The 25,734-nt window shown below is 38.8% G+C and overlaps 1 protein-coding gene across 3 annotated transcripts in view; it reads left to right on the plus strand.

Moving 5' to 3' along the window:
- ZNF800 (zinc finger protein 800) overlaps positions 1-23,600 on the plus strand; it is a 50,852-nt gene extending 27,252 nt beyond the window's left edge. For 2 of the 3 annotated variants that reach the window (XM_057549637.1, XM_057549638.1), the window contains 2 exons: positions 20,837-20,898; positions 22,479-23,600. In XM_057549637.1, the coding sequence (XP_057405620.1) occupies positions 20,837-20,898; positions 22,479-22,933 (517 nt within the window). In that variant the 3' untranslated portion in view covers positions 22,934-23,600. The remainder of the gene's footprint in view (positions 1-20,836; positions 20,899-22,478) is intronic. The other variant, XM_057549639.1, reaches the window with a different exon arrangement.
- Positions 23,601-25,734: the final 2,134 nt, after the last annotated feature.

The following is a 25,734-nucleotide window of genomic DNA, read 5'->3' on the forward strand; positions in this document are numbered from 1 at the left end:
TTTGTCTCCACTGTCGTAACTTTAGAGCCACAGAGCAGGAATTTAGGAGGGGGCATCAAGGGTTCCAAGGACTATAAAAATATTTCATCTGGGTCATAGAGAAAAAAATAGCATTATGTCAGGACTTGTCTAAATTAGAAGGGCCTAGAGAGATTAAAAATATTTTATCATAATAGCCAAATTAATGGATCATGGGAAACATAGGAGTTAGAGACTAAACTAGGACCAGTTAAGTAGAATGAACAAGTAAGAAGTGATTAGAAATTCTTTGTTCTTCCTATTCCTTTCTGGTCTTCATCCTTTTTGGTTTTATTTTGACTCTTGAGGTTTGTCATCTCAGAGGATCAGGCTTGAGGCTCTTGAGAAGAGGCCTAAGAAATTTGTGCCAGAAGCTTTTCTGCACACAGGCTGTATAAGCAAGTATTTATAGTACTTTTTGTTGTCGTTGGGGGGAGTAGTGAAGCAGGTAAAGAACCATCAGAAACTCCTTATTTTATATTAAGACCTATTTCTGGCTACAAATTACATTCACTTTTGCTGCAATTTGATCAATTGAGAGTTCTTCTATAGAATTCAAATCATCTTCCTTCCTGAAGATACCTTTTATTCCTAAATTTGGTGGAAGAGGAGAAACAGTAAAAGGTATGGCTTGCACTTCAACTTCATAAGTTTGTATAGTGCAAGCAAAAGCTGGATGAAGTATGGCTGACACTAAGGTGTTTTTGGTTTTGTTTTGTTTCTTTTGGCCACGCTGCCCAGCTTGTGGGATTTTAGTTCCCCGATCAGGGATCGAACCCTGGCCTTCGGCAGTGAGAGTACGGAGTTCTAGCCACTGGACTGCCAGGGAATTCCCTAAGCAGGTGTTGATTATAACATGCAGATATACCTTGAATGCACAATAACCATTTTTGGGGTTCATGTCTCTTTCCCCTCTTTACTCCCTACTTCAAGAAGAAAACCTTGAATGTATACATTCTTGAACAATATATAAATTATCCATCCTTAAGTTTTAGCCTAGTTTTATATATATATATATATATATATATATATATATATATATATATATATATATATATGAGCCAAATTTTCGGTTGACACAGATTGCTTGTATTGAAAACTACCTTCACATTTTTTAGGAATATTATTTGTTACATTGCCTTATGGTCAGTAGGCTGTTCTCCTCAGTTTGCTTTAAAGAGCCTGTGGATGCAGTAGTGGGGAGTTTTGTGGTTTTGCTATGGTTTGAGGCTGCAGGTGTAGAAAGAGGAGTTTCCCAGTAGGTATTATGGCAAGTAGGTATGGAGATAGAAGCACAAGTGAATACCATTTCCTGCTGTGAAGTTGTAGAAGATCTCTTTGAATAGCGTGACTACTGAAAATGAGATTTGAAATGCTTCTAAAACTTTAGAAATTAGGTCTCCAGGTTTCCTGTAGTGGCCTTGGAAATATTCTAGTTAGGAGTTTTAGAATTTACTTTTCTAATGGAATCCTTAGAGTATCAGGATTATGATTCAGACACAGTCTCGTAGTTGATCAGTGGCCGAGCTCTAAGATATGGGCAGCATGCTGTTGGCTGTGGTGTTAGACAGAATCCTTCTGTACTCTATGCTATTTTTCTCTTCTCTGACTTCAAGAGCTAGCGGAAACCTCTAGATTGAAAAGGAGTAAGGATCAGCAATCTTAAGTACGGCTGTTAGTTGTTTGGTTTCTAAGGCATTAAGCACATGATAGACTGCAGAATAAAATGTGTTTCGCTTAAAGTCACCTACAATTATTTTGGCTTTTCTAACTTTCCAAATTCATTCCTTCTCTCTCTTATAATTTGTTTCTGTACTCTTTTTCTTTGACCTCAGTTCTGAGCTTCTAGCTCTTATCTTTCCTTTTTTCTCTTCTGGTTAATTAACAGAGATCATTAGTACCAAGATAGCTAAAACATTTTTTTGAGAAGGTAAGAGGGTGGAAAGACAGCTCATTTCTTCCTGAATCTTTATCATTCTACACTTGTCAGGTTTATTATTTATTTTGAAGCTTCTTTCTCTACATATGTTCACCACTACAAACAGAGGGGAACTTAATGAGCACCATAGGTGCATCTGGTTCAGAAAGTGCCCGGAGTTGGAGGTTTTGCTGTTTGTGCCCACTCAGCAGAATTAATTTCCTTGATTGTGTATTTTTGAAGTCAGGGACTATGTCTTGATAATTTTGTTTAGTGCCTAGCACGTTTTCATGTATATCCAGGCACTTTAAATAAATGTTTGATAATGATGTTAAAGTAAGTAGTAGCCTTTTCCATCTGAATTGTGCTGTCATATACTTTGAGGCTTTGGGTCTTACTTTCCTAAACTTTTATTATCTCAGTATTGATAGATTTAATTTATTTTAGAAAGTGCCATCAGTACTAAAATGAGAGTTTATGATAATAAAGAGAATTCTTAGTATTAGTTGATAGTAATTACCGTGTATAGAGTGCTTACTATATACCAAGCGCTTTGCTAATCCTTTATATGCATGATGCGCCTAATCCACCAACAACCCTATGGAGTAAGAACTGTCCCTTCATTGTGCCCACTTTACAGAACAGAAAAATTGAAGCTTAGGGAAGTTCAGTGGTTTGCTCAAGTTCACACAGCTAGTAAGTTACAGAATTGAGACTTGACACTAAGTCTGACCACAAAGCATGTTCCCTTCATCAGTGCACCTTATATTTGCAGATTTTATCATTTGCAAAGTACAGTCACTCCATTACTTGTTGGCAGTTTGGTGTAATGATCTGGAGCTAGATTCGTTGGTGAAATTTTTGTATCCACAAATTATTTCCTGTGTGACCTTGGGCAAGTTAAGTTGCTTAAGCATTCTGTATCCTAGTTAACCTCATTTATAAAATGAGAATAATATTTCTTACCTGATAAGGTTGTTCTGAGGAGAAAATGAAAAATACATGTAAAACAGGGTGGTCCTTGTCATGTTACAATAAATGCTAGATACGATTACTATAAGTAATTTTCACAGTATAAATGTGCAATTTTTTATTACCTTGTAAAGTTAAGTTTAAATGGAAATGTGTGCATTAGAAGAGAGTTTATTGCTACGCACCAGATTTTAACTGCTGCTTTTGTGTTTAATTGGGAAATGAGGACAACCAACGATATTATTATTTGCCACCAATTTTCTTCTAAGCAGCTATTACTAGTTTATCATTCCTACTCAAGTTTTTCATTTATCTTGAAAAGGTATTAGGTAGTTTTAAGCACATTCATTGTAAGTTAGGCTTTGTTTTTATCATTACTCCTTAGGACAACCCATCTGTCTTAAAATTCTCTTAGTATCTGTTCTATCACACAATATTTTGGTTTTGGTCATGTGTAAAATATTGACATGGAGCAAATATTAACTGAGTAACATAGTTGAAATATTTCTATGAAACTAAAGTAGATATGCATTACTATTTGAAAGCAAGCATTTGGTTGTGGAAAGAGTGGATTCTTCAGGAGAGCATGATTTGGGCTAAGTCAGGAATTTCTTTGGTGAATGTGTCATGAAGAAGTAAGAAGAAATGGTACTTTTCAAAAGCCAATGGTAGTCATTAGTGGCAGTACTCCACATTTCAGTTGATGCCCAAGTACTGTTAAATTATCTACCAACAGGGTTTACCCGCACATCTCCCTGTTCTTGATCTTGTTTTTTTTAACCATAAGATGACGATTTTAGAAATGTTTGTGTCTAGGGTTAATTTGCAACACCAGAGAACCTTTGTCCCTAGGTTTAGATGAACTTTCATATCTTGATCTGCAGATCAAGTGCTGGGGTCCCAACACCTGGGTTGTGTGGTTTCTTAATGATTCTGATACTCAAATTCTTATGTCAGGTATCTGAGCATGTTTCTGGCACACAAAACATTGTAATGTTTAAACAGTAGAATGAGGTGGTTGAAAAAAATAGGCAAACCAAAACAAAAAAAAACCACTTTGAATGCTTGAGCAATAATGACTTGCAGCCTATCTGGGTGTCCTGCTCCTGTATAATCTGGTAACACTTTCAATGCAAGAGCATGTAATAATGTTATGTTCAGAGGAGAAATTATTACACCAAAATGAACCCTAAATGCATAGAACTCTCTTTACAACCCAGGTTTTGAATATTAGTTTTTAATTCCTTCTATCTGTGGAATTATCCTGAGAATAAATTAGCTCTGAGAAATGGAACTGTGGCTTTTAGTCAGGATTTCTTTCTAGGCTGTGCAAAAATATATTTTTTAAAAAGTTGAGACTCTTCTTGGCTAAATCGATGCTTTGGTAGACCTAAACCCCAAAGTACTGGTTGTGTCTGGTAGTTTTTATTTTGGATGGGAAGAGAAAGTGAGGAATAGTTTTCTTCTAAGAAAAAAAATAGCCAAGTACTAGGAACATGGTGTGCACAAGTGATTGAATTACATGAAAAAAAAATTAACTTTTAAGGAAAAGATTTTTATGTAGTGTTCTTGGATTTTTGTCATATAAGTTGTTAGGGTCGTTCTGTGTAAGCTTCTGCAGGAGAGTGGCCATGCTGTTTTCATGCCTTTTGCTCATTAGATATTTACTGAGTTCCTTGGAATCCAGCATGCTGGACATTTGTAGATGTTTGAGACTTTCTGAGCCTTATTCTCCTTTCCTTTGAATGGGCAGGCTTTGAGGACATAAGGTAGGCTCATGGGGCTGTCATAAAGATAGAGAGGAACACGCTTAGTGAAATTTGTGAGTCATCTTCAATATTTATATCCTCAAGTTAAACTTTCCTCAAAACGTTTTCATGGTTTTCCAATTTGCCCTTTCTTTGCCTGGCTGTCTTGACTAGCCAGCTGTTGTTTCTTATGATTGTAAGTGAACACAATCACTTAGTTACCATGAAATTTGGATACAAACACACACCAGAGGAAGAAACTTTTCAAGGGAATGGTTTTGTTGCCTGTAACTGCCCTGGATCTCTTTTCAGTTTCTAAGTGTATAATTGTAATGATATGAATTGTTAGTTTTTAAGGTTTAAGATACTTCTTTGAAGGTCATTTCTTTCTAAAACAGTTAACTAGAGCTAAAGAACACAGTGTCTTCAAACCACAGATTCTACAAGATGGAAGTAAGACCCACAGTACGTGGGTTACCGGTCACCACCCAGCTTGCCATGCCATCTCGCTGCAGGCGTGTGGGTGCGTGTGTGCCGGTGACACAGCATCGGGCTGCGTTCTTGCTGCTGCTGCTGCTGCGAGTGCAGGGTTTTAGTTGGTCTGTAGCTGGTCAGGAGAGGTTCGTTAGAGAGTGCTGTGTGGGGAACTGAGAAGGGGTCAGGCCTTAAGGGAACCTAGCAGTAATTGTACAAACTGGCTTCACCATATGGATTTCAACCAGGTGTTAAAGAAGCCGGAAAAAATGCAAGTCTGGGGACTGGGTGTTGCCTTCTTAGCAGCAGGAGTGTGGCTTCTCTGCTGCTATTAGCCCTTCTCAGACTCTGCTTTTTTTTTTTTTTTTTAACATCTTTATTGGAGTATAATTGCTTTACAATGGTGTGTTAGTTTCTGCTGTGTAACAAAGTGACTCAGCTACACATATACACACGTTCCCATATCTCCTCCCTCCCGCATCTCCCTCCCTCCCACCCTCCCTATCCCACCTCTCTAGGTGGTCACAAAGCACCGAGCTGATCTCCCTGTGCTATGCGGCTGCTTCCCACTAGCTAGCTATTTTACATTTGGTAGTGTATATATGTCCATGCCACTCTCTCGCTTCGTCCCAGCTTACCCTTCCCCCTCCCCGTGTCAGACTCTGCTTTTACTTTAAAAAAAAAAAAGACACTAATTACCTCATTTGCTATCTTCTCAATGTGGTTATATAACTGCCTCATTATTTCCACGGCTTGCCTCTTCTGTGTCGTTCAGGTATTTTCTTTCTCCATATAGCTTGAATTTAGACTTCTGTAAGAGAAAATCCGATTGGTTCAGTTAGGTGCATTCTTGTTGGGCAAATCTCCCATGCTAGGCCTCTTCGTAGTTTGCTGGCCATAGGTTGCTCTTCAGAGGTTGGCTGTTCCTGGGACAGGTGCTCTCTGTGGGTCCTGTCGTTGGTGATCATGGTAGCAGAGTCAGTGCCATAAAACATGGCCCTGGACCCAGTAAGAGGAATCTTTTGGTGCCAGTCTTTTAAAAGAGGGATGTGGCTGGTTCTAGAATGTACTAACCTTTCCAGTACACGTCATTTTCTTTCATTTTAAAGGTGATAGAATTAAAGGTAACCTGTGGGCTTGACTGTTCGTCAGTGCAGCACCAACAATCCTTTCCATACTGAGAAAATGTGCGGAAGAGTTTTCTAATCAGTACCTGCAGTTCCTTTTCTGAACTGCTTGGTGCTGTTTCCGTCTTTGGCTTTGTAGATTCATAGACAGCCTGAAGTTTTCACTCAAAAAGAGCCATTACATTTCCTGTAACAGTGTATTAGGCCATTCTGTCAGTTTCTGTGATTTTCCAGACACCCACAATTATGCTGCACAATTGGAGTTGGTGATTTAGTGAATCCTAAAAGTATTGCTTCTGCTCTTGTATTTTCCGCATTTGGGCTTACTCTGCAATAGCTGCTTTATATCGTCTCATTCATTCCTTCAACGACAGGCACTCCTGAGTGTTCATCATGTGTCTGGCACCATTCCATTCTTCTGGGAAAACAGAATCACACAGTGGTTAAAGCATGGATTTTTAAGAATCATGCATACCTGAGTTCAAGTCCTGGCTCCTTTACTTACTAACTGTGTAGGTTGGGCAAGTTGCTTAGTTTTTCTAAGCTTCAGTTTTCTTGTCTGTAAAATGACGGTATTAGAAAATGCGGTATAGGTAGGTTTATTGTGGGAATTTATAAAAGTTTAATGATATATTGTATGTAATATACTTAGCACAATGCCTGGCTCAAGAGCTCAATAAATATGTATTAATACTGTTAACAGTGATCACTAAAATTGCTATCAGTTTGCTGCCAAAATACTTTCTGGCACTTGCCAAATAGTTTCTGGTTATCTTGCTTTGCCATTTGATGTTCTTTGCCTTTTTGTTGGTATTAATCCAGGCATTTAAGGAAAAGTCAGATGTAACATCTGTGATAAAGCCAAGACGGACAGCAGTTTATTAAGTTAGAACATATTATTCTATGGGTACTTAACCTGCTGCCGTTTTTGGCAGCACCTTTTGCTAATTGTTCAAGAATTTGTTGAACTTTTTATGATGTAATTGTGCTTCCTTGTGATTAATGTCTTATAGAACAATGCATAGTTTTGAGTAGCAAAACTCAGAACAGCTTTCAGTTTTATTATGATTATTTTTTGTAAAAATTAGGCTATGGGTACAAGAACATATTCTGAGTTTATAAGCAAGAATTATGTCTTCTCTTTGTATCACTAATGCCTCACAATGTACCTGGCATAAAACAGCTAGGAGAATGTGGAAAGAAGGAAAGAAGGAAAGCAGCAACATTACATCAGTTATCTTCAGGCTTATATTAGTCCACAATATGTCTTTGCTTTTAAGCTTCTTTTCCCATTACCTCATCTTCTAATCTATATAGCTTCTCTACCTGTGAATTCCTCTTTGTTTCTATTGCTGATGGCTTCTGGTTCCTGACTTTTTAATTTGAGCCTCCTAGCTTCTGCCATTGCTACTAAGTAGTGGTGACAGGTTCAAATTCATGGGAGTGCTGTGTACTGACTGTATACCCTGATAAATAATCCATAATCAGTTATACACTGTATGGGTGTACATTTAGTGATTTTTTGATAATTCTTTTTTTTAAAGACTTACCTTTGTTTAATTCATCCTTATTCAATTCTATGAAATGCATCTCACATTTCACTTTCATATTCCACTCCCAGATCTAAACAAACTAAGCATACAATTGTTGATTGCCTCTTCTGTCATTTGTGTAATCTTAGGAATTAGAATTATTTCATTTATCCAATTCTCACATTGCTACTTCAGAGCTTTTACACTGCCCTTAAAGCCTCCAGTCCTATTTTGCTTCCTTGATAAGAGGCAGCCTTGCCTATATCATGACAAAAGGTAGAAGACATTTCTTTATGCTCCCTTTCTGCATCAGTTATTTTTTGTCTTCGGTTCCTTCTTTGGTTCTTTGAAGGAAGAAGTCCAAGTCCAACACTTCTACCGTTGCCAGTCTTCTTCCTCAGACCTTCCTCCAACCGTCCTCTCCTTCCTCCTCCTCATCTCTGTCTCCCTTTCCACAAACTTCTCCCCTCAGCCTACAAACATGCTCAAATTCCTTTCAGCCAAAAAGTAAACTTCCCCTCCAGACTACCTTCAGTCTAGTTACTGCCATCTGTTCCTCCTTCCTTTCACTGTCAAACTTCGTGTCCTCTCATCATACCCTGCTTTAGCACTAATTTCACTATATTGTAATTGTCTATTTTGTTGTCTCCTTTCTCCGTTAAGCTCTTAGGAGACCTGTGCCTTGGTCACCATTGATTCCCCAGGGCCTAGGGTAGTTCCTGGTACATGGTAGGCATTCAATAAATATTTGTTGAATGAATGAACAATATTGAGCCATGCCTATACCATTCACATGTGAACCATATAGTTTTTCCCTACCCCTACATTTCTATTGAGAGTTCACTTGAAGGCCATCAGTGACCACAGGAATGCTAAATCTAGTGCCTTCTTGCTTCCCATCATGCTTGAACTCTCTACGACCATTAATGCTTACAAAAATGTACCTTTCCAAGATTTTCGTGGTTACTTGTAACTGGGTCACTTTGGGCTGGTCTCAGCATGGTATTGCATCCAAAAGAAACAGACAAGCTTCCAAATCTTTGGAAGATAATGAACTTTTTACTATTTTCCAGAAATCTTCTAAGGAGATAGGTACAATTACGTTAAGCTCAGCAAGCTTCATACAAGTTCTCCTTACCCGTCTCTTCCCAGATCCTCATACAGCCTGGCAGCTTCCGTCAATCCCCCTTCTGTAACATTTCCCCCAGAATCTTGTGTAAACTTCCTACCAAAACCTCGTGTCTACTTTTTTCATCTTCTGGTTCTCTTCTTTTCTCTAAGAATAACTCTGTTCTTTCCAATTTAAATCACTTTAGCCTCTCAGCTTCTTCCAGTTCTTTTCTATAACCTGTTATCCTGTTCAGCATTCCAAAAGTCTAGGAGCATTCTCTTGATTTCATCTGGTTTGTCCTTACCAATTTTCTTTGCATGATTTTACTTAATTTTAGAGCCTTAGATCAGACACTATCTTCTCCAGTGAGTATTTCTTGATCTCCTAGGTTTGGCTGGGTTTCCCCCTTGTGTGTTTCTATAGTGCCCCATCTATAACTATATTGAATTTAACTATTTGTGTCTCTCCCCGTAGTCTGTAAGCATCTTAAGAACTCCTGTCTTTTCTTTATACCCCTAGCATCTAGCACAGTACCTGGAACATGGTGGATGTTGATAAATATTTCTTGAACTGATGATCCTGTGAACTCTGATCCCTCCTCTCTTGCCACTGACTTTTATTTTGTTTCTAGGCCTTTAAATATGATCAGAGTTTCCTTTCTCCTTTTTCTTTTTTCTTTTTTTTTTAATACTCTTACTGATTCCTCCACTCCTAAAGCATCACTTATTACTTCTGTGAAGATGACCCCAGACCTATTTCCTAGCCTGGCGATTCTGATTATTAGACCATTTGTTTTCAAAGTTACATGTCAGACATCTCCACATGGATATTTCTCCATATCTTACCAGCAACAGAAACTCAGTAAGCCAAACTTATCTTCTTTTTAAACTTGCTCCTCCTTTATGTGTTCCCTGTTTCAATTATTCACACCCCTACCTTCTTGGTTACCTAGGCTAATTAGAATCCTAGGAAATACCTTGACTTCTTTCTCTCTCTTACACTCTTTACCTTATCAGTGATCAATGCCTGTTCATCCTGCAATTCAGTGTTTCTCACATTTGGGTCCTCCTTGCCATCTCCACCTTTAGTAGTTTGGTTAGGACTATCTCTTATTTACACTACTGCAATAATCTGTTAACTGACCTCCTCTCTGATCTGTCTTCCATGCTGCTGTCAGAACTACCTTCCTAAAACACAGATCCGTTGTTACTGTAGGTTCATTGCTTGACTAACTTACTCATTGTCAGGTCTCAGCTTAAATGTCACTTCTAAAGACAATCTAGAGTAGTCTCCCTTATAGTTCTGTTTCATGTTCCTTTCCATATTGTTATCTAATACAGTTTTTAGTTATGTTTATATTTGTGCATTGACTTGTTTAATGTCTGTCTTCCCACTGGAGAGATTTATGTAACAGACTGGGGAGAGTTATGTAGACCCTGTGCCTAGCACAATGCTTGGGACATAGTAGTCCTTAGAAAATATTTGTTGAATGAGTGGATCGATAATAGATAGCTTATCAGTATAGGAAAACAGGAGATAGCAAAGGCAGAAAAGTTACGGGGTCCTAGAATCTTCCTACATTTTTACAGACCTTGGTCTGTAGTTCCGGCCTTTCTGAAATAGTAATGGGCTTCTCCCTTCTGTCGTTTGCATTTATTTCCCTAAGGATGAGAGTCAACAATTATATTACCCCACACTCACATTAATGCTGATGTGACTATAGTTGATTTGGGGGCTGTAGGGTAGTGGCAGCTAGATTTGTTGACCTGTTGTTAATATATAGGTGGTGCCCTAGCCATGCAGGCAAACAGGTATTTGCTAAGTTGACTTAACCCAGATTTTAGCCTCTTGAGTGATGCAGGCCTTTGTACCACATGTTAATTAATGTGTTTATTACTTGTAGGACTAGTTGTGTTTGACATGAGGAATTTATTTGCCTTTTAAAGATTAAAGATTTTAATTTAGCAAACTTTTATTGAATGGAAAATGAAAAAATTATTTAAAAATATTATCTAGAAACAGATTAGTGAGTAATAAGCAAATTAATCTCCCCCTCCCTGTGGAGCCTGCTCAGGTTTCAAAAGTCAGAATTTCATCAATATTCTTGAGACTTCACTGTCTTAGGTTGACTCACTTCATCCATTCAGTAGACATTTTGAGCTCCTGCTTTGTGTGAGGCACTTAGTTAGGTGCTAGGGTTACAGAGATAAGAAATGCAGTTCCTTTTCTCAAATACTGTGAAAGAAGAACATGTTATAAGGATACACAGAAGTGGAATATTAAGGCATACTGAGGGTTTGGTGAAGGATTTTCATAATTCATTCATTTTTAAGTTGAGTTTTGAAAGAGTTAGCTAGACAGACAAACTTTCCAGGTAGGTACAGAGGACATGAGACCACATGTAGACCAAGGGAAGGAATTATGGCCAAATCAAGAAAGGTCTTATATACCAAGTGAGTAGTTTGAATCATATTTTCAAAATTAGGAGTAGCTGTTGAAGGATTTTAAGCCAGGGGCATCTGATAGCATTGAGAAGACTGAATTGGAGATGGGATAAGGGTAAGATGTGTGGTGGGGAAATCAAACAGAAGCCAGTTTCAGAAATTTAAGTAAGAAGTGATAAGGACCTAGTTTTAGGTAATGGCACTGAGGCTCTGGAGATGGATACAGATACTATAATTATTTCAGAAGTGGAATTTCTGAAGTGGAGTTGAAGATGGCGTCTAGTTTGGGCCTTCTGGTTGGGCAGGTAGGTGGTACCATTCTTCAAGGTAGGGAACACAGGAGGAGGAACACTTTTCCTGGGAAATGTTGAATTAAAGTTTAGACATGTTGAGTTTGAGGTGCTCGTGGGACATCATATTGGAGGTGCTTAGTGTGAGTAGGATATACAGACTAGAGGTCAGGAGAGAGATTGCGCAGGGGCTGGAGATTTAGGGATCATTCATGCACCTGTGGTGGTTGAAAACGTAGAGATTACTGGCAAGAACAGAGTCAACATACCATACTAATTCTCATGTTCTTTTGGTTTATTTTACAATTTAGGTCAGTGCCTTCCTATTTCAGTTTTTCATTTGGGAAATGATGTTTAGCTAGCACCGGTTCTCCTCCCCACCGCCACTCCCCAGCCCCATTGCCACGTATGAAATCTATAATATAGCATGTATTTGATACTACTTTAAGAACTGCTAAATAATTAAATTGTAATAGTATTAGGCAATGTGAACTAATCCGTCTTGTATTTTGAGCGCTTTTTCAAAAATCTGTAAGGCCTATTTTTAAAAGATTATTTCTTTAAAAAGGAAATATCCTATTTTTAAAAATAAAACAGTCAGTGTTCTTGGACTGAAGAAGATGTGTTTGTTGACTCCCATGGCTTTGGTCTATCCAGGAGTTGTTTGTGACTTAGTCCCTATGTCTCTGACTAAGGCAGAAACTATTTCTGAAAACTGGGAGGAAGCCATCTGGGTAAACTAATAAAATCTGACATAATCCATATGATAAACTTAAGTAATTTAGTATCCATAGCCAGATTCTGAGGGCAAAAATATGCTATTAAACATTGAACAGATTATTGAAATAAATTAGAGTAATTTTACTTTGCCAAGCTGCACTGTTTGGACTGGTGAATATTTAAAATAACAATGAAATGAAAACTAGGCCCTGCATTGTCACGTATGTTTCTGTGGTCCGCACTGGTTTCTCTCTTTCTTTTTACCTCCTTTCTGAAGGGAGAACCTAACAATAAAACTTTAGGTCTTGCCATCTAGATAACCACTAGAGTTCAAGTGGAGATTTTTGTCTTCTTGGAACTGAAATGAAGCGGCCTATTTACCCTGCCCTGGCCAGTGGATACTTAGGAGGGTATGCAGAATGACTTTTAAGAAGTCAGTCCTGCTTGGGATCGAAACCAATGATTTAATTCTGGAAGTGTAGGTCTGTATACCATTTAAGCTATCCAACTTTTAATTAACTTTTAAAATCTGCCTTTAAAGGGAAGAATTCCCAGGAGACTGTGTGTCAGGTTTCAATAGAGCAGATTTTATGGATGAGTTATGAACCTTAACGGAAGTCAATAATAGAAATGCTGACAGACTTGAACTAGAAGAGAAGAGGATAACTATAATAAAACAACATTTTATTATAATCTTATAATCTATAGTAAAATGAGAAAAAAAAACTTTAAAGTTTTCTGTTTTAATGCTTTGAAAATGGTTTCATTTTCTTGTTATTTGAACTTTAAATTAATCAACAATAGACATCAGCATAAACCTAACAGCCATGTCAGAATAACACAAGGCACATTGCTATAGCACAGCATTATTTTAAATCATAAACTTTTAACTAATACCTGTTTCAGATCTTCCTTTTTAAATAAATTTGTTTCTAAACATTGATTTTTCCCTCCCCGCAGCAAGCTTCTATATACTCATTCTTACCTCAGTAAATCACTAAGAGATTACTAAAAAAAAAAAGGTAATGTGTGTATTTAGGTGTTTGAAGGATTGTAACAAAAATGAATGGTAGAATAGAATTTTAGAATTTATACTTTCTGCACTGAGGACTTCATTTGTTTAATAACCTTCTTTATATTTGTTGATATTCTTTCTTGCCCTGTGCCAATGTTTTAGAGATAAATTTTGTTTAGAAATTTCTTACAAGATTTATCAGTATGTTACGAATAACAACACACACACACACACTCATACACACACGCACACTCTTTGTTCATAATACCTTGAATAATGTATCTTGCCAAAAGTTATTACATGGTTCTATATTATTACTTCAGCTTCACAAGGTTACTAGATCGTTGAGAGAGAGGTTAGTTTTTTTGACATTTTTTTCATGTAGTAGAACACACAGTACTCTTTCATCAAGCAGACCCAACTCACAATCTTAATCAATGGAAAGGTAGAACCGGCACCTCTTGATTTCCTCGTTTTGTTGTATTTTGGGTGGAGCTGACTCTTGAGTATGAAGGTTGTGATAGGAAATAATACTAGGTACTTGCAAGAAAATACTGGAAGAGGGTTGCCAAGCCTCCTGTATAGGTATGATTTTCTCATACTTCAGAGCGCTGCCCTATTAAAAGTTGTATCTAGATGCATATTAATCTTATATTTGAACCTGTTCAGTCACTTTTGATATATCTCTAGCATGTCATCACTCCTGTGAAGTATTCTATCAAGAAAACTTGACAACCCAATATTTGAAAAATAATTTCTAACATTTTTTTTGCCAAGTTACTATTTAAAATCAAACTGTGACTAAAACTAAATTTATCATCCTACTACCAGACTGATTCCCCTTGCTGACTTTATTTTGTCCATGCTACCATCATCATTTTGCTTATCACACAGATTTAAAGTGCTGTTTCTTCTATGAATCTGTTCTTGGTAGCTCCAACCCATGGTGACCTCTTCCTCTGATGAACTCACATTTACCAGTTTTTTTCACTTTCATCCTTTGTGTTATTAATGCATTATTATTTAATTACAGTGTCCCCATGATCAGACTGTAAGCCCTCTGAGTCTCAAGACTAACAGTTTTGCTCTACAGCATGTGAGGTCATGAGTGAATGGATCATCAGGCCTGTCCCCATTTTCTGTTCTCCAGATGTCAGTATCCTCTTCATGTCCTGTTTTTACTGGTCTAAACCTTCTATTGCTCTACCCTTGGCTACCCTGCCTGGTCTGCTATTATCTTGTGTTTATGAAGATTATGGATGATTTTTAGGAGGTTCTTGGGCTAATTTTAGGGGAATACAGGGGTGATTTTTAACTTTTTCCTTACTCAGGATCCATTTTTAAACTCTACCACAAGATTCTACCTCTTTATTTTTAATATTTACTCATGTATCAAAGTATGTTTTGACAGTCTGTATCTTAGAAGCAATAGTGTGTGTGTGTGTGTGTGTGTGTGTGTGTGTGTGTGTGTATAGAGGACTAGCCAGATTGTTTGTTTATTTATTTATTTATTGGCTGCAGCTTGTGGGATCTCAGTTCCCCAACCAGGGATTGAACCCAGGCCACAGCAGTGAAAGCCCGGAATCCTAACCAACTAGGCCATCAGGGAACTCCCAGGACTAACCAGATTTTTTACTTTTGATACAGAATAAAAACAAAGAAGAGAAACATTATTAAGTTCACAAACATGAATTTTCTTCCCAGATTCTTTTGCTTACTATGCTGCTTTTGTAGCCTGGTGGGAACAGAGCAGGCAGAGTATAAATAATTATAATATCATGTATGTAAGTCACTGCAAAGTAAGGCTTATAGTTATTTTATTTAGCCATCTGGTATATACATTTTGTATATACCTTCTTTTGAGCCAAAATTCTGTTGAATTGTAGATGGGAACTATAGAGATGTAGTATAACCTCATTTTAAAATGGAGAAAATTGAGGTAAGTGATTGCACAAGGTCAGTGAAGAAGTCAGAAATAGAGACCAGCTATCTCTTAAAGATTATTTTAGTAGGTAATAACATGTACATGTTAACAAAATTAAACAGTACAAAGAGATGTACTGTGAAAGGTAAGTTTTCTTCCCACCCCATCTCTTGGTTTTCTCATTCTCTTCCCCAGAGTTAAAAAGTTAGTTTCCAGTTTATTGGGCTTTCGAGATCTGTTTTATGTATATATAATCATATAAATGTATATATTCCCCTTCACGCAAATGGTAGCATACTATACCGTACCTTGTTTTTTTTCACTTTTTAACATTATGTCTGAAAATTGTAGAACCCAGATGTTTTTATCCCTTGGTCCATGAACTTTCCATTTTACTTGACTACCTATCATTTAGACAACCAGTTTTTGTTAATGTGAACAAAGTGTTAAATTATTCTTTGCTTCTAGCATATCGTATTGAGTACCTCATGTGCAACATAATGTGGTATTTCACATTTCTTTCAGAAAGAGAGAGATCAAGGTCATGGATTTATTTTATGATAAATGGTAAAGTGAAATGTACATAATAATTATTACTACTAGTTACCAAAAATAGCTGATTGGGATATTTTCTTTAATATATGAAAAAGAAATGGCAGGTGAAATTTTCAGGGAAATTTTTACTTTTAAACTTGTGTAAAAACTTGTATGGTATGTACAAAGCAGTTTAATATCTTAGTGCCAGTGATAAGCAGTGGTGTTATAAATATTAAACCACAAATGTTTATTTTCTAATCTCCAACCTCATATGCAAATCACAGAAAAAATTTTTCATTTGTTTCTCAAAACAGTTTTTAACTATGTGTTTTAATCTTCTTGAGATGACTCATGGTCATCTGTATAAAAATATACCCTTAATTTTGATCATTCAGGGTTTATTTTGGCTAGCTTCTCTGTCAATGCAATTATTGCTTTATTTTTCAGAGATTAATGGGGCCTCTTAAAACTGCTTGATTTTAGATCTTTTGGACCAGACTATATCACAAAAGACAAATCCATTAAAAAAAAATGTGGACCATACCAAATGTCCATGATTGGAGTCATAGAGGCCAAGTACTTATATTTGAATTTTACTTTCGATAATTAGTAATCCTGCATTCTCCCTAAAGATGGCAGTACTTCTCCATGTATCATTTACTGAGTAATTCTGTTTGAAAATAGTATTAATTATAACTCCATTATTGATTGGAAAAAAGTTAATCAGACTAAAAGTATATTTTCATAATAATATCACAATAGTTAAAATTCAGTAGTAGAACAAATAAAATTGTATCCTTGAGGTTCATAGCATTAGTGCAACTTTTATGTGTGTTATCCTTGACCCTGGACACAGGGTCTTAATGGTTCTTACTGCATTCTGGCTTTGGAATTCTTGATGTGACATCATGAACTCAAGTCTTGTCAAGAATTGTGATGTCATGTTAGGACCTTGCTGTATTTATTTAGATCTCTCGCCTGTAGAGGTGTCATCAGAAAACAAACACTGACAAAACACCCCAAACAGAAACAAAACCCTTAAGTAACTGCGTATCATGCATATTTATGGACGTGAGAAATGTTTTAATCTTTACTCTTTGGTAAAAGTTTATATGTCCAAGTTCTACTTGAACTTTTTCTTTTTTGCTTAGGTGACTAGTTCTTTTGATAAATGAAACAATTACTTATTGGTGCCATAAAAAAAACAAACCAAAAAATAAATAAATAAAAACCACACAAATCTTCAGCCTTCTCTGCTGTAGAAACTAAGCTCTAAATTCACAAGGTAGTGCTCTGGAACATGGAGAAACAACGCTATATCTTGTTCCTCCATTTTCCATTATTCCCGTTTCGAATTAAATGGTTCTTCCTTGCATGCATGGGTTTGAAATCACGTGGCATTGTAGTTTGAAGATGGTGAACAGCAAGACAGAGGGCAGGCTAGCCTCCCTGCTAGGCCTCGCAAGTAACTTTCACATGGTCACTACTTTCTAAGGCTGGCCCTATTGGTTCATCTAGGGCCATTACTGGTTCACCTAGCAAGGTGACTAGGTGCTTGAGGACTGTGTCACTCTAACCAGCCTCATAGATACTGGTGTATAAAAACCACGATACTAGTTTTTAAATTTGTCATGAGATGTATCAGGGACACTGGCTTCTCATGTTTATGGTTCAGTGTATTTTCTCCCAGTAGGCAAATATACTAAATTATAATGAGAAGTTTTCTTGATGAGCATTGAATCGGCTCTTAGTGACCAGTATCAGCAAGCTCTGGTAGTATGATACATTCATCTTTCCCATAGGAGTATACTTGCCACTCAGACCAGATATTCATCAATTTTCAGAGAATCCTTTCTAGTAGACCAGGATGCAGACAGATGGCCAGCTTTTGCTTTCTTGATTTCTTTTCTTACAGGTACTATAGATTGTCTCCTTTAGCACATTTTTTTTTTCCCCATTAGAGTTTAATAAAATTACACCAATGTATGTAAAACACTTAGCCCAATGCCTGGCATACAGTAAATAAATGATAACTGATATTAATAAATGTGACTGGTGTTAAGTTCAGGTTACCTTGGTACTTGTAATGTCAAAGACAATCTTTTAAAGGGCCATTTCTTTAGATGACTGATCAATCTCATCTTTCACATTTTGAGTTATTTTCATTGTTTAATTCCTTATTCTTTTAACTCAATTGCATTTATCATTCATGTTGAATCCTTTTCAGCTCTGCATGATTTTGCTACCATTTTGTTGAGATTTTGATACTTTGAAAGTTTAAGTTTCTTGCTCCAAAATACCCCATTCCCCACAGTTCTTCCATCTGTAATGTGAATCTGTTGGAAGAGATAATCTTCAGGTTACTGCTCAGCTCTAGGATATAGGTAATTTTATATCTTATTTGAGTAGATGATGTCGATTGTAGGCCTTTCCATCTAATCAGCTTACCTTAATTTTAAATCTGCTTAACTTCTTTCTCATAGAGTGTAAAGTTATTTTGAAAATGGTCTGAATCCTTAGACTAGCAGGTGGCCATGGAACTGGGAGGCACTGATTGAACAATCCAGGGGTAGAGGTATGATGGTGGTAAATTCAGCAGTCAGCAATGGCATTACCAATCTGGTGAACACACACTTGACAAACTTCTTGTGTGAAAATGAGTACAGAAAGGAATAACTGAGATGAGTTGATCTGTCACTCAGGCAACAATGAGCATTGTTGTCAGCCTTCTCTCCATCCATCTGGGGATGTTATTCTTTTAAGAATGGCAAAATAGGTTTAGGAAAACTGGAGAAATTGCTACAGCTCTTTCTGGTGTTTGTAAAAATACAGATTATGGTGCATTTTTGAAGCTGGTGGTCTCATAACCACACTTTGAGGACAGTCATAAACAGTAAACATTGTGGGAGTTCATAAAAATGGATAGATCATTTCAGACTGAAGTAATCAGGGAAAGCTAATTAGAATGGCTGAGGGTCTTGAGGGATGGGCAGTGTTTGAATACATGAGAGGAGGGAGAAGACATTTTTTGATGGATGAAATGCCAAGAACAAAAGCATAGAGGTGGGAAATAATAGTGTATGTTAGGGGAGTGGAGAGTCAAGTAGTTTGGCGCAGTTTCTTAAATATGGCCCATGAAAGAGAATTGAGGCAGTGTTTGTCAAATGGTATCATTCATTCCCGGGTTGGAAAAAAATGGGCACCGTGCCATTTCTGTTCATCATGCAGCCGGATAACACTACTGACGCCTCTCACTGCATCAAGCTTCACGTTTTCATGGGCTCTCTGGTGTCATCGACAAAGAATTTCATTTTAGGACTCTTTTTGGAAACTGGAAAGGCTGTCAATATCTTCAAAATAATCTCTCTCCCTCTCTCTCTGATAATTATTCAGATGGCAGGAAAAAAATGATAGCACCCTGAGGTCAGATGTACACCTGTGATATCAGGCATACATCATGGTTTTCCTGCTTTGATGAGGGATAGCCACATGTCATTGTGCCTCATTACTTTCCATGTCAGCAGCTGTCACCACCTTTCCAAGAGGTATTGCCAAGAAATGGGAACAGAACATGATGTTTTTCTCTACTAGACGGAAAGAAACGTGCTGCCTTTCCAGAGGTCTTAATTGAACTTGAAGGCAGAGGAAATAACGTGACTTGACTTCAACTTGAAAGCCTTAGAGGAATTTAGTGTTCTAGTACACAGGCTACCTTAACCTGACAAAGCATTCTATGAAATTCTTCTTTGGTTCTGTGTACCTTTGTGAGTCAAGGATTTCAACAATTGTTGCCATGGAGAAAAAATTACAATTGATTATCAAAGATTATGTATGTGTTGCTATGTCAAAGTCCATATTACAATTTCAACTCAAGCCAAATCTCAGATTTACTACTAAGCAGTTAGAATTTTAAAATTTCTTTCAGTAAGTCACCATTTTTCTTTCATGAAAAATAACAATGTGAGGGAGGGATTCCTTTCTTTGTAAATATTTGTTTTTGTATATTGCTTATGTTGAAGAAATCAGTTTTTAGTGCAGTGAAATAAAGTATATGGTGTATGCATTTCTGTGCATGCTTCTGGAGGACAAAGTCCATGTCTAAGCAGAATCTCGGACTATTCTTTGATTCCCTTAAAAGGTTAAGAACTAATAATTTTGCTAGTGTGGAGACAATGGGATGCTCTGGATGAATTTGAGCAAAGGAATGACAGGAAATTAGAAAGTGCTCATTTGAAGGATATGAGAAGGAAAGCTTTGGCAGGACTGCAGCGTGATTTAGGGATTCAGGTTAGCCTTAGGGTTGGAGTTATCTGAATAATCTGAAGGTAATTTTCTAGATAGAGCTTCTCAAAGGAAGGAATCTCATGTTGTCTTTTTTTTTGGTTCTTAGTGTCTGAGCACAGTGCCTGAGACATAATAGGCACTCAGAAATGTTGAATTAAATTGAAATTGCTGTATGGACACGATATACCAAATGAAAGTTAGATGATAGCACCCCAAAAATGTTCTTCTGTCTTATCTGCATTTAATACTGTTATGTTAAATCATTTGGTGTAAAATAAGGGTTTTGGAGAGACACTGCTTTATAAAAACCTCATGCACCTTTTTTTTTAAAATTTTATTTATTTATTATTTATCTTTGGCTGTGTTGGGTCTTCGTTTCTGTGCGAGGGCTTTCTCTAGTTGTGGAGAGCGGGGGCCACTCTTTATCGCGGTGCGCGGGCCTCTCACTGTCGCGGCCTCTCTTGTTGCGGAGCACAGGCTCCAGACGCGCAGGCTCAGTAATTGTGGCTCACGGGCCCAGTTGCTCCGCGGCATGTGGGATCTTCCCAGATCAGGGCTCAAACCCATGTCCCCTGCATTAACAGGCAGATTCTCAACCACTGCGCCACCAGGGAAGCCCTCACGCACCCTTTTTGTTTGAGCAGTTGGTTAACACAAAGTTTTGGCCACTTAGGATTTGTTCTTATTGTATATTTTATTTCTGATCATTTTTTTTACTACAGGTATGTCTCTAGACATGATCATTTTATCCAGTACCTGCAGAGGGAAGGAAACTTGCAGGATGGTATGGTTGATTAGGTCATCATCTGTTTAAGCTGCATTCCAATAAACATCTAAGCTTGGATTTACTCATCATTAAGGAAAATCAATCTGACAACTCTGAGGTCACTTTGGCTTAAAATATCATTGGAACTTATGTATTAAATGGATCTTCTATCAGTTTAATAACAAAGCCCTGGAATCCCATCCCTATGTTACATTAGTATAATTTTATTGTCATCTTACACATTTTTCTGGAACAAGGTTTAGCAAAACAGATTCCCTTGGTATTAATGAGTGCTAAAATTTAAATTTGTTATGACTGGAAGACCAAGATGTACAGTTTAGACTCTCGTTTATTGCAGTATTTTAGTTTTGCTCCCACTAAGTTATTTCAAGTTAAAGAGCAAATTATTGAATACATTGTTAAAACATTGGTATTATCTAAAACATTTGTTCCAAAAGTATGGTAATTTTTTTTCAGAAAACTTTGTGTTCCCAAGTCTGTGGAGATTACAAATCAAATTAGGTTCGCTAGCAGCCCAGAAAGCTTTTTTTTTTCTTCCTGAAGTAGAAATGCTTAATAGAGTAAAATAAGGTATAACTTCAGAGAAGACAGTGGTTTTGATTAACTGCATAACGTTTAAGGCATAAACTGCTCTGAAATACTGTGATTTACTCAGAACTTTTGAGGAAGATAAACTACTGTGGACCATTCATTCATTCTTAAAATCTTTTGATGTCTACCACTTTGCTACACAATATAGAATATAATTTTGAATTGGTAGAAAGTTAGAATGGGTACATAAGAATGGACTAAAATGCCTTTTATTAAGTTACTTGAATTTTTTATTATAAAGATATGCTTATTGTATACAATTTGGGAAATATATAAATAAAGATTACCTGCAGCCTCATCACCTGAAGATAACCACTTAACATTTTGGAGTGTTTCTCTCCACTATTTTATACATGTGTGGTGTGTGTGTGTGTATACACATGTACGCACATAAAGTATGCACACATCCCACCACTACAAATGGGGATGAACCTAATTTTTTTCATTCTATCTAGTATACCTTTCCATATGAATAGTTATATCCCAGCATTATTTTAATAGCAGGTTAGTTTCAACTATAAGAGAAAGACTATAATCTTATTTTTGGATATAGGATATTCCCGGTTTCTCCTTAAATTTTTTTTTCCATTTTCTTTGCCTGTTGTTTTTTGCTGTTACAGATACTGCACTGAATACCCCGTATGAAATTTTTGCATGTGTTCATAATTACTCCTTAAGGGAAAACTCTAAAACTAGAATTTCTGGGTCAAAGAGTATTAAAAAATTTAAGGGTTTTGGTACATTTCCCTAAATTGCTAAAAACGTGTATAATGACACTTCAATTGGATGCTGTTTTCCTCTGATCAACACAGGTTTATCTCCTGTGTTTACGTGACAGACAACCTGTTGGGCGGAAATGGCATCGCGCCGAGTTTGGGTTGGCGGCTCCTTGATTAGCTGGGAGGCGCCGGCGCGTTCGGCCCGTTTCTAACCGGCGTGTCTTTGTCTCTCTCCCTGGGGACCGCTGCCGCCCGTGCGGGCCGAAGCCTCGGGAAGCCGTCGCCCCGCAGCGCCGCCGCCCTGCGCCCGGCCGCCCCGGGGAGCCGCTGCCCTCCCGCGGGCGCCGTCACCACGCGCCAGGCCGCCGCCAGCTGCCGCGCCAAGCTCCGCGGCGGCGCCGCCCGGGAGCGCCAGCACGCCGCCCGCGGCCTGGGGAAGCCCGCGCCCCCGTGAGCGCCGCCGCCCGGCCGCCGGCGGACGCCGCCGCGCCCGGCACAGCCCAGTACCTCAAGCCTCGCCCGTCGCGCCTCTCCTCCCCGCCGGACCCGCCGCACCCGCCGGAGCTCTCGAAGTCCACTCGGGCGTCGGCGATCTCCCTGGGGTCCTCAGCCATCGCAGACCTGCCGTCCCCCCGCGCTTTACCGAACTCTGTCCCACGCAGCCCCTCAGGCGGACCGTGTGCCTTAGGGCCGGCGGGTGGGGAGGAAGGCCTCCCTGCTAGTCGCTGCTACTTGCTGAGCAGCACTTCCTCATCCCGTCTGCCACAGTCCCGGCTTCTCGGAGAATCTTGCCTCTGGACAATACCATCCTCTTTCCCTCCTCCTCGTAATTCGTCAAGTTCCTAGTCAGCTTCTTTCATTATTAGTTCTTCAAAGACTAGCTCCCACTTTAGTCTTCACCTCGAATCCCATCATCAACAAGCTGGTGACCCGCACTATCTGGAGTCGTGTGACGCGTAACTGTGGTTAAACTTGAACTCCAGCCTCCAGTCCACTCCTTGTGACTTCATCCCCAATGACCATTTCTTCCCTTCGGAATCAGCCCTTGCTCCCACGTTCTAGACTGCCATCCCAGGGCATCCTCAACTGGGTTTGCGCGGAGGCCGGTGTGTCTCCTGGGCTACTCTTGGCCCATGACTGAGCACAGTCGGGGTATTAGTGAGACGCCGGGACTCCTCTCACAGCAGTTTGGGCATGGGGACTCCTCAGCAGCCTGGCTGAAACTTCCTTAGAACCGTGCTGCGTGCCGTCTAAGGCTCTTCTTGCCCAATCTCCCTCTCCTTCCCTAGGTGCCAGACTTGAATTATGATATGAAGACCCCGCCCTGCTCCTGATTCCTTCCCTTTGTCCTTCACAGATGTGCCCTCAATAAAACTCTTCTAAGTTGAACCCTGCCTTGGTGTCTGCTTCTAGGAGGACCTGAGCTAACACATTATCAGACATTCCACTCTGATTACCATCTTCCTATCCTCCTGGATCCCTTGTTCACTGACAGCTAATTCATAAACCTCATTTTTTCCACTATTTATCAGCCCATGTTTTGGATTCACTTCCTTTCCTGTCTAGCCTAGATCCCATGATCCATCACTGTCCTCATCCTCCTTGAAATACAGTGCCCTCAGTAGTCTTGAACCTCAATTTCTTCCAGTTTACTTTCCTGGTAAAATCCCCACTCCAGATGAACCTTACCATCTCCTTCCACTGGCCTGACTGGGCCAATGGGACATTTTCTTTAAGAAAATCACACAACACAGTCAACTAGTTTTACTTTGAATCCAGTATCTCAAACCTCAAATTGGTGCTATTGTTCCTACTGTAGTCTTAAGTTTCCCACTTCTAAAATGACTGTTTATACCTTTTCAACTCTCCTCAAATTTTCTGATCCCCTCCTCCCTGTTTACTTTAAATTTCCCTTGGAAAATAGATGTTACATACAAACTTCATCTTCCCAGCACAAGACCCCTCCACTCCCAACCCAGCTAGCTTGGCAACCACCAACTTCCTTTTTGTGACTATGGAGGAAATTGCAAAGTCTAGCCCCTCCTCTTGTGCTCTGGATCCCAACACTTCCTGACTTTTCATGGACTTTTCTCCTTAGCTTTTCCCTTTTCCTCTGCATTATTAATCTGTGCCTTGATCATTCTCATCAGCCTGCAAACATGCTCCAGTGTTCTCCATCTTAACCAAAGCTTCCCTTGTGCACATCTTTTCCATCTATTAGCCATTTCTCAGCTGTCCTTCATAACCAGACTTCTTTATGGAGTTATCCTTATAGATTGTCTTCATTTTCTAATCTTCTATTCACTTTTCAATTCACAATGTGACTTCCCCACCACCACTATTGAAAGTGCCCATTTCAGTCACCAAGCACTTCCATATTACCCTATCCAAAAGGATACTTTCCTGTCCTCACCTTGACCACTTCCTGCTTCTTTAAAGATTATCTCTTCATATCCAAGACACTATTCTGTCCAGTTTTCTTCCTGCTTCACTGTTCACTCCTAATGTTATGCTCTATCTCCCGCCTAACTTTGAAAAGTTGAGGTTTTTCACCTCCGTTGGGTCCCTCTTTTCTTTCTATGTGCTTTCCCAGCAGGATCTTTTCCATTTCCATGGATTTAAGTACTGGCTTTATGCTAATGAGTTACAAATTTATGTTTCCCACTTTGACCTTTCCTCGAAGTTTTAGACTCACATATCTAATTGCTTGCTTGATATCTTCCTTTGAATGACTCAGATCTTTCAAACTTAACATGGCCAAAATCGAATTCCTCATTCTCACCCCAGACCTGTTTACCACATCTTCCCTATTACAGTAAAGAGTACCACCATACAACCAATTGCTCAAGCCAGAAACCTATGCATCATCCTAGATTCTTTTCATCTCTCCCCTACATCAGATAGATCAGCATAATATATCCGTTTGGTCCCCCAAATCTTTAATCTGTCTGCTTCTTTCCATCTTCAATGCCAACACTTACTTCTTTTTTTTTTTTTTTAAAGGATTTTCTTATTTATTTATTTATTTATTTTTGGCTGTGTTGGGTCTTCGGTTCGTGCGAGGGCTTTCTCCAGTTGCGGCAAGCGGGGGCCACTCTTCATCGCGGTGCGGGGACCGCTCTTCATCGCGGTGCGCGGGCCTTTCTCTATCGCGGCCCCTCCCGTCGCGGGGCACAGGCTCCAGACGCGCAGGCTCAGCAATTGTGGCTCACGGGCCCAGCTGCTCCGTGGCATGTGGGATCTTCCCAGACCAGGGCTCGAACCCGTGTCCCTTGCATTAGCAGGCAGATTCTCAACCACTGCGCCACCAGGGAAGCCCAACACTTACTTCTAATCACTATTTTTTCTCACCTGATTATTATGACAGCCAGCCAACCTGTTTTCTCTGCTTCCACTCTTGACCCATGACCCACTTCAATACATTCTTCATAGAGTTGCAACAGTGACCTTACTCCTAAATTGAACTGAGTAAATTGTAAGATAAAATCTAAACCCTTTACCTCGACTCACAGAGTTCTGCACA

This window comes from Balaenoptera acutorostrata, chromosome 7 (assembly GCF_949987535.1).
Source record: "Balaenoptera acutorostrata chromosome 7, mBalAcu1.1, whole genome shotgun sequence".
Classification (NCBI taxonomy): Eukaryota; Metazoa; Chordata; class Mammalia; order Artiodactyla; family Balaenopteridae; genus Balaenoptera; species Balaenoptera acutorostrata.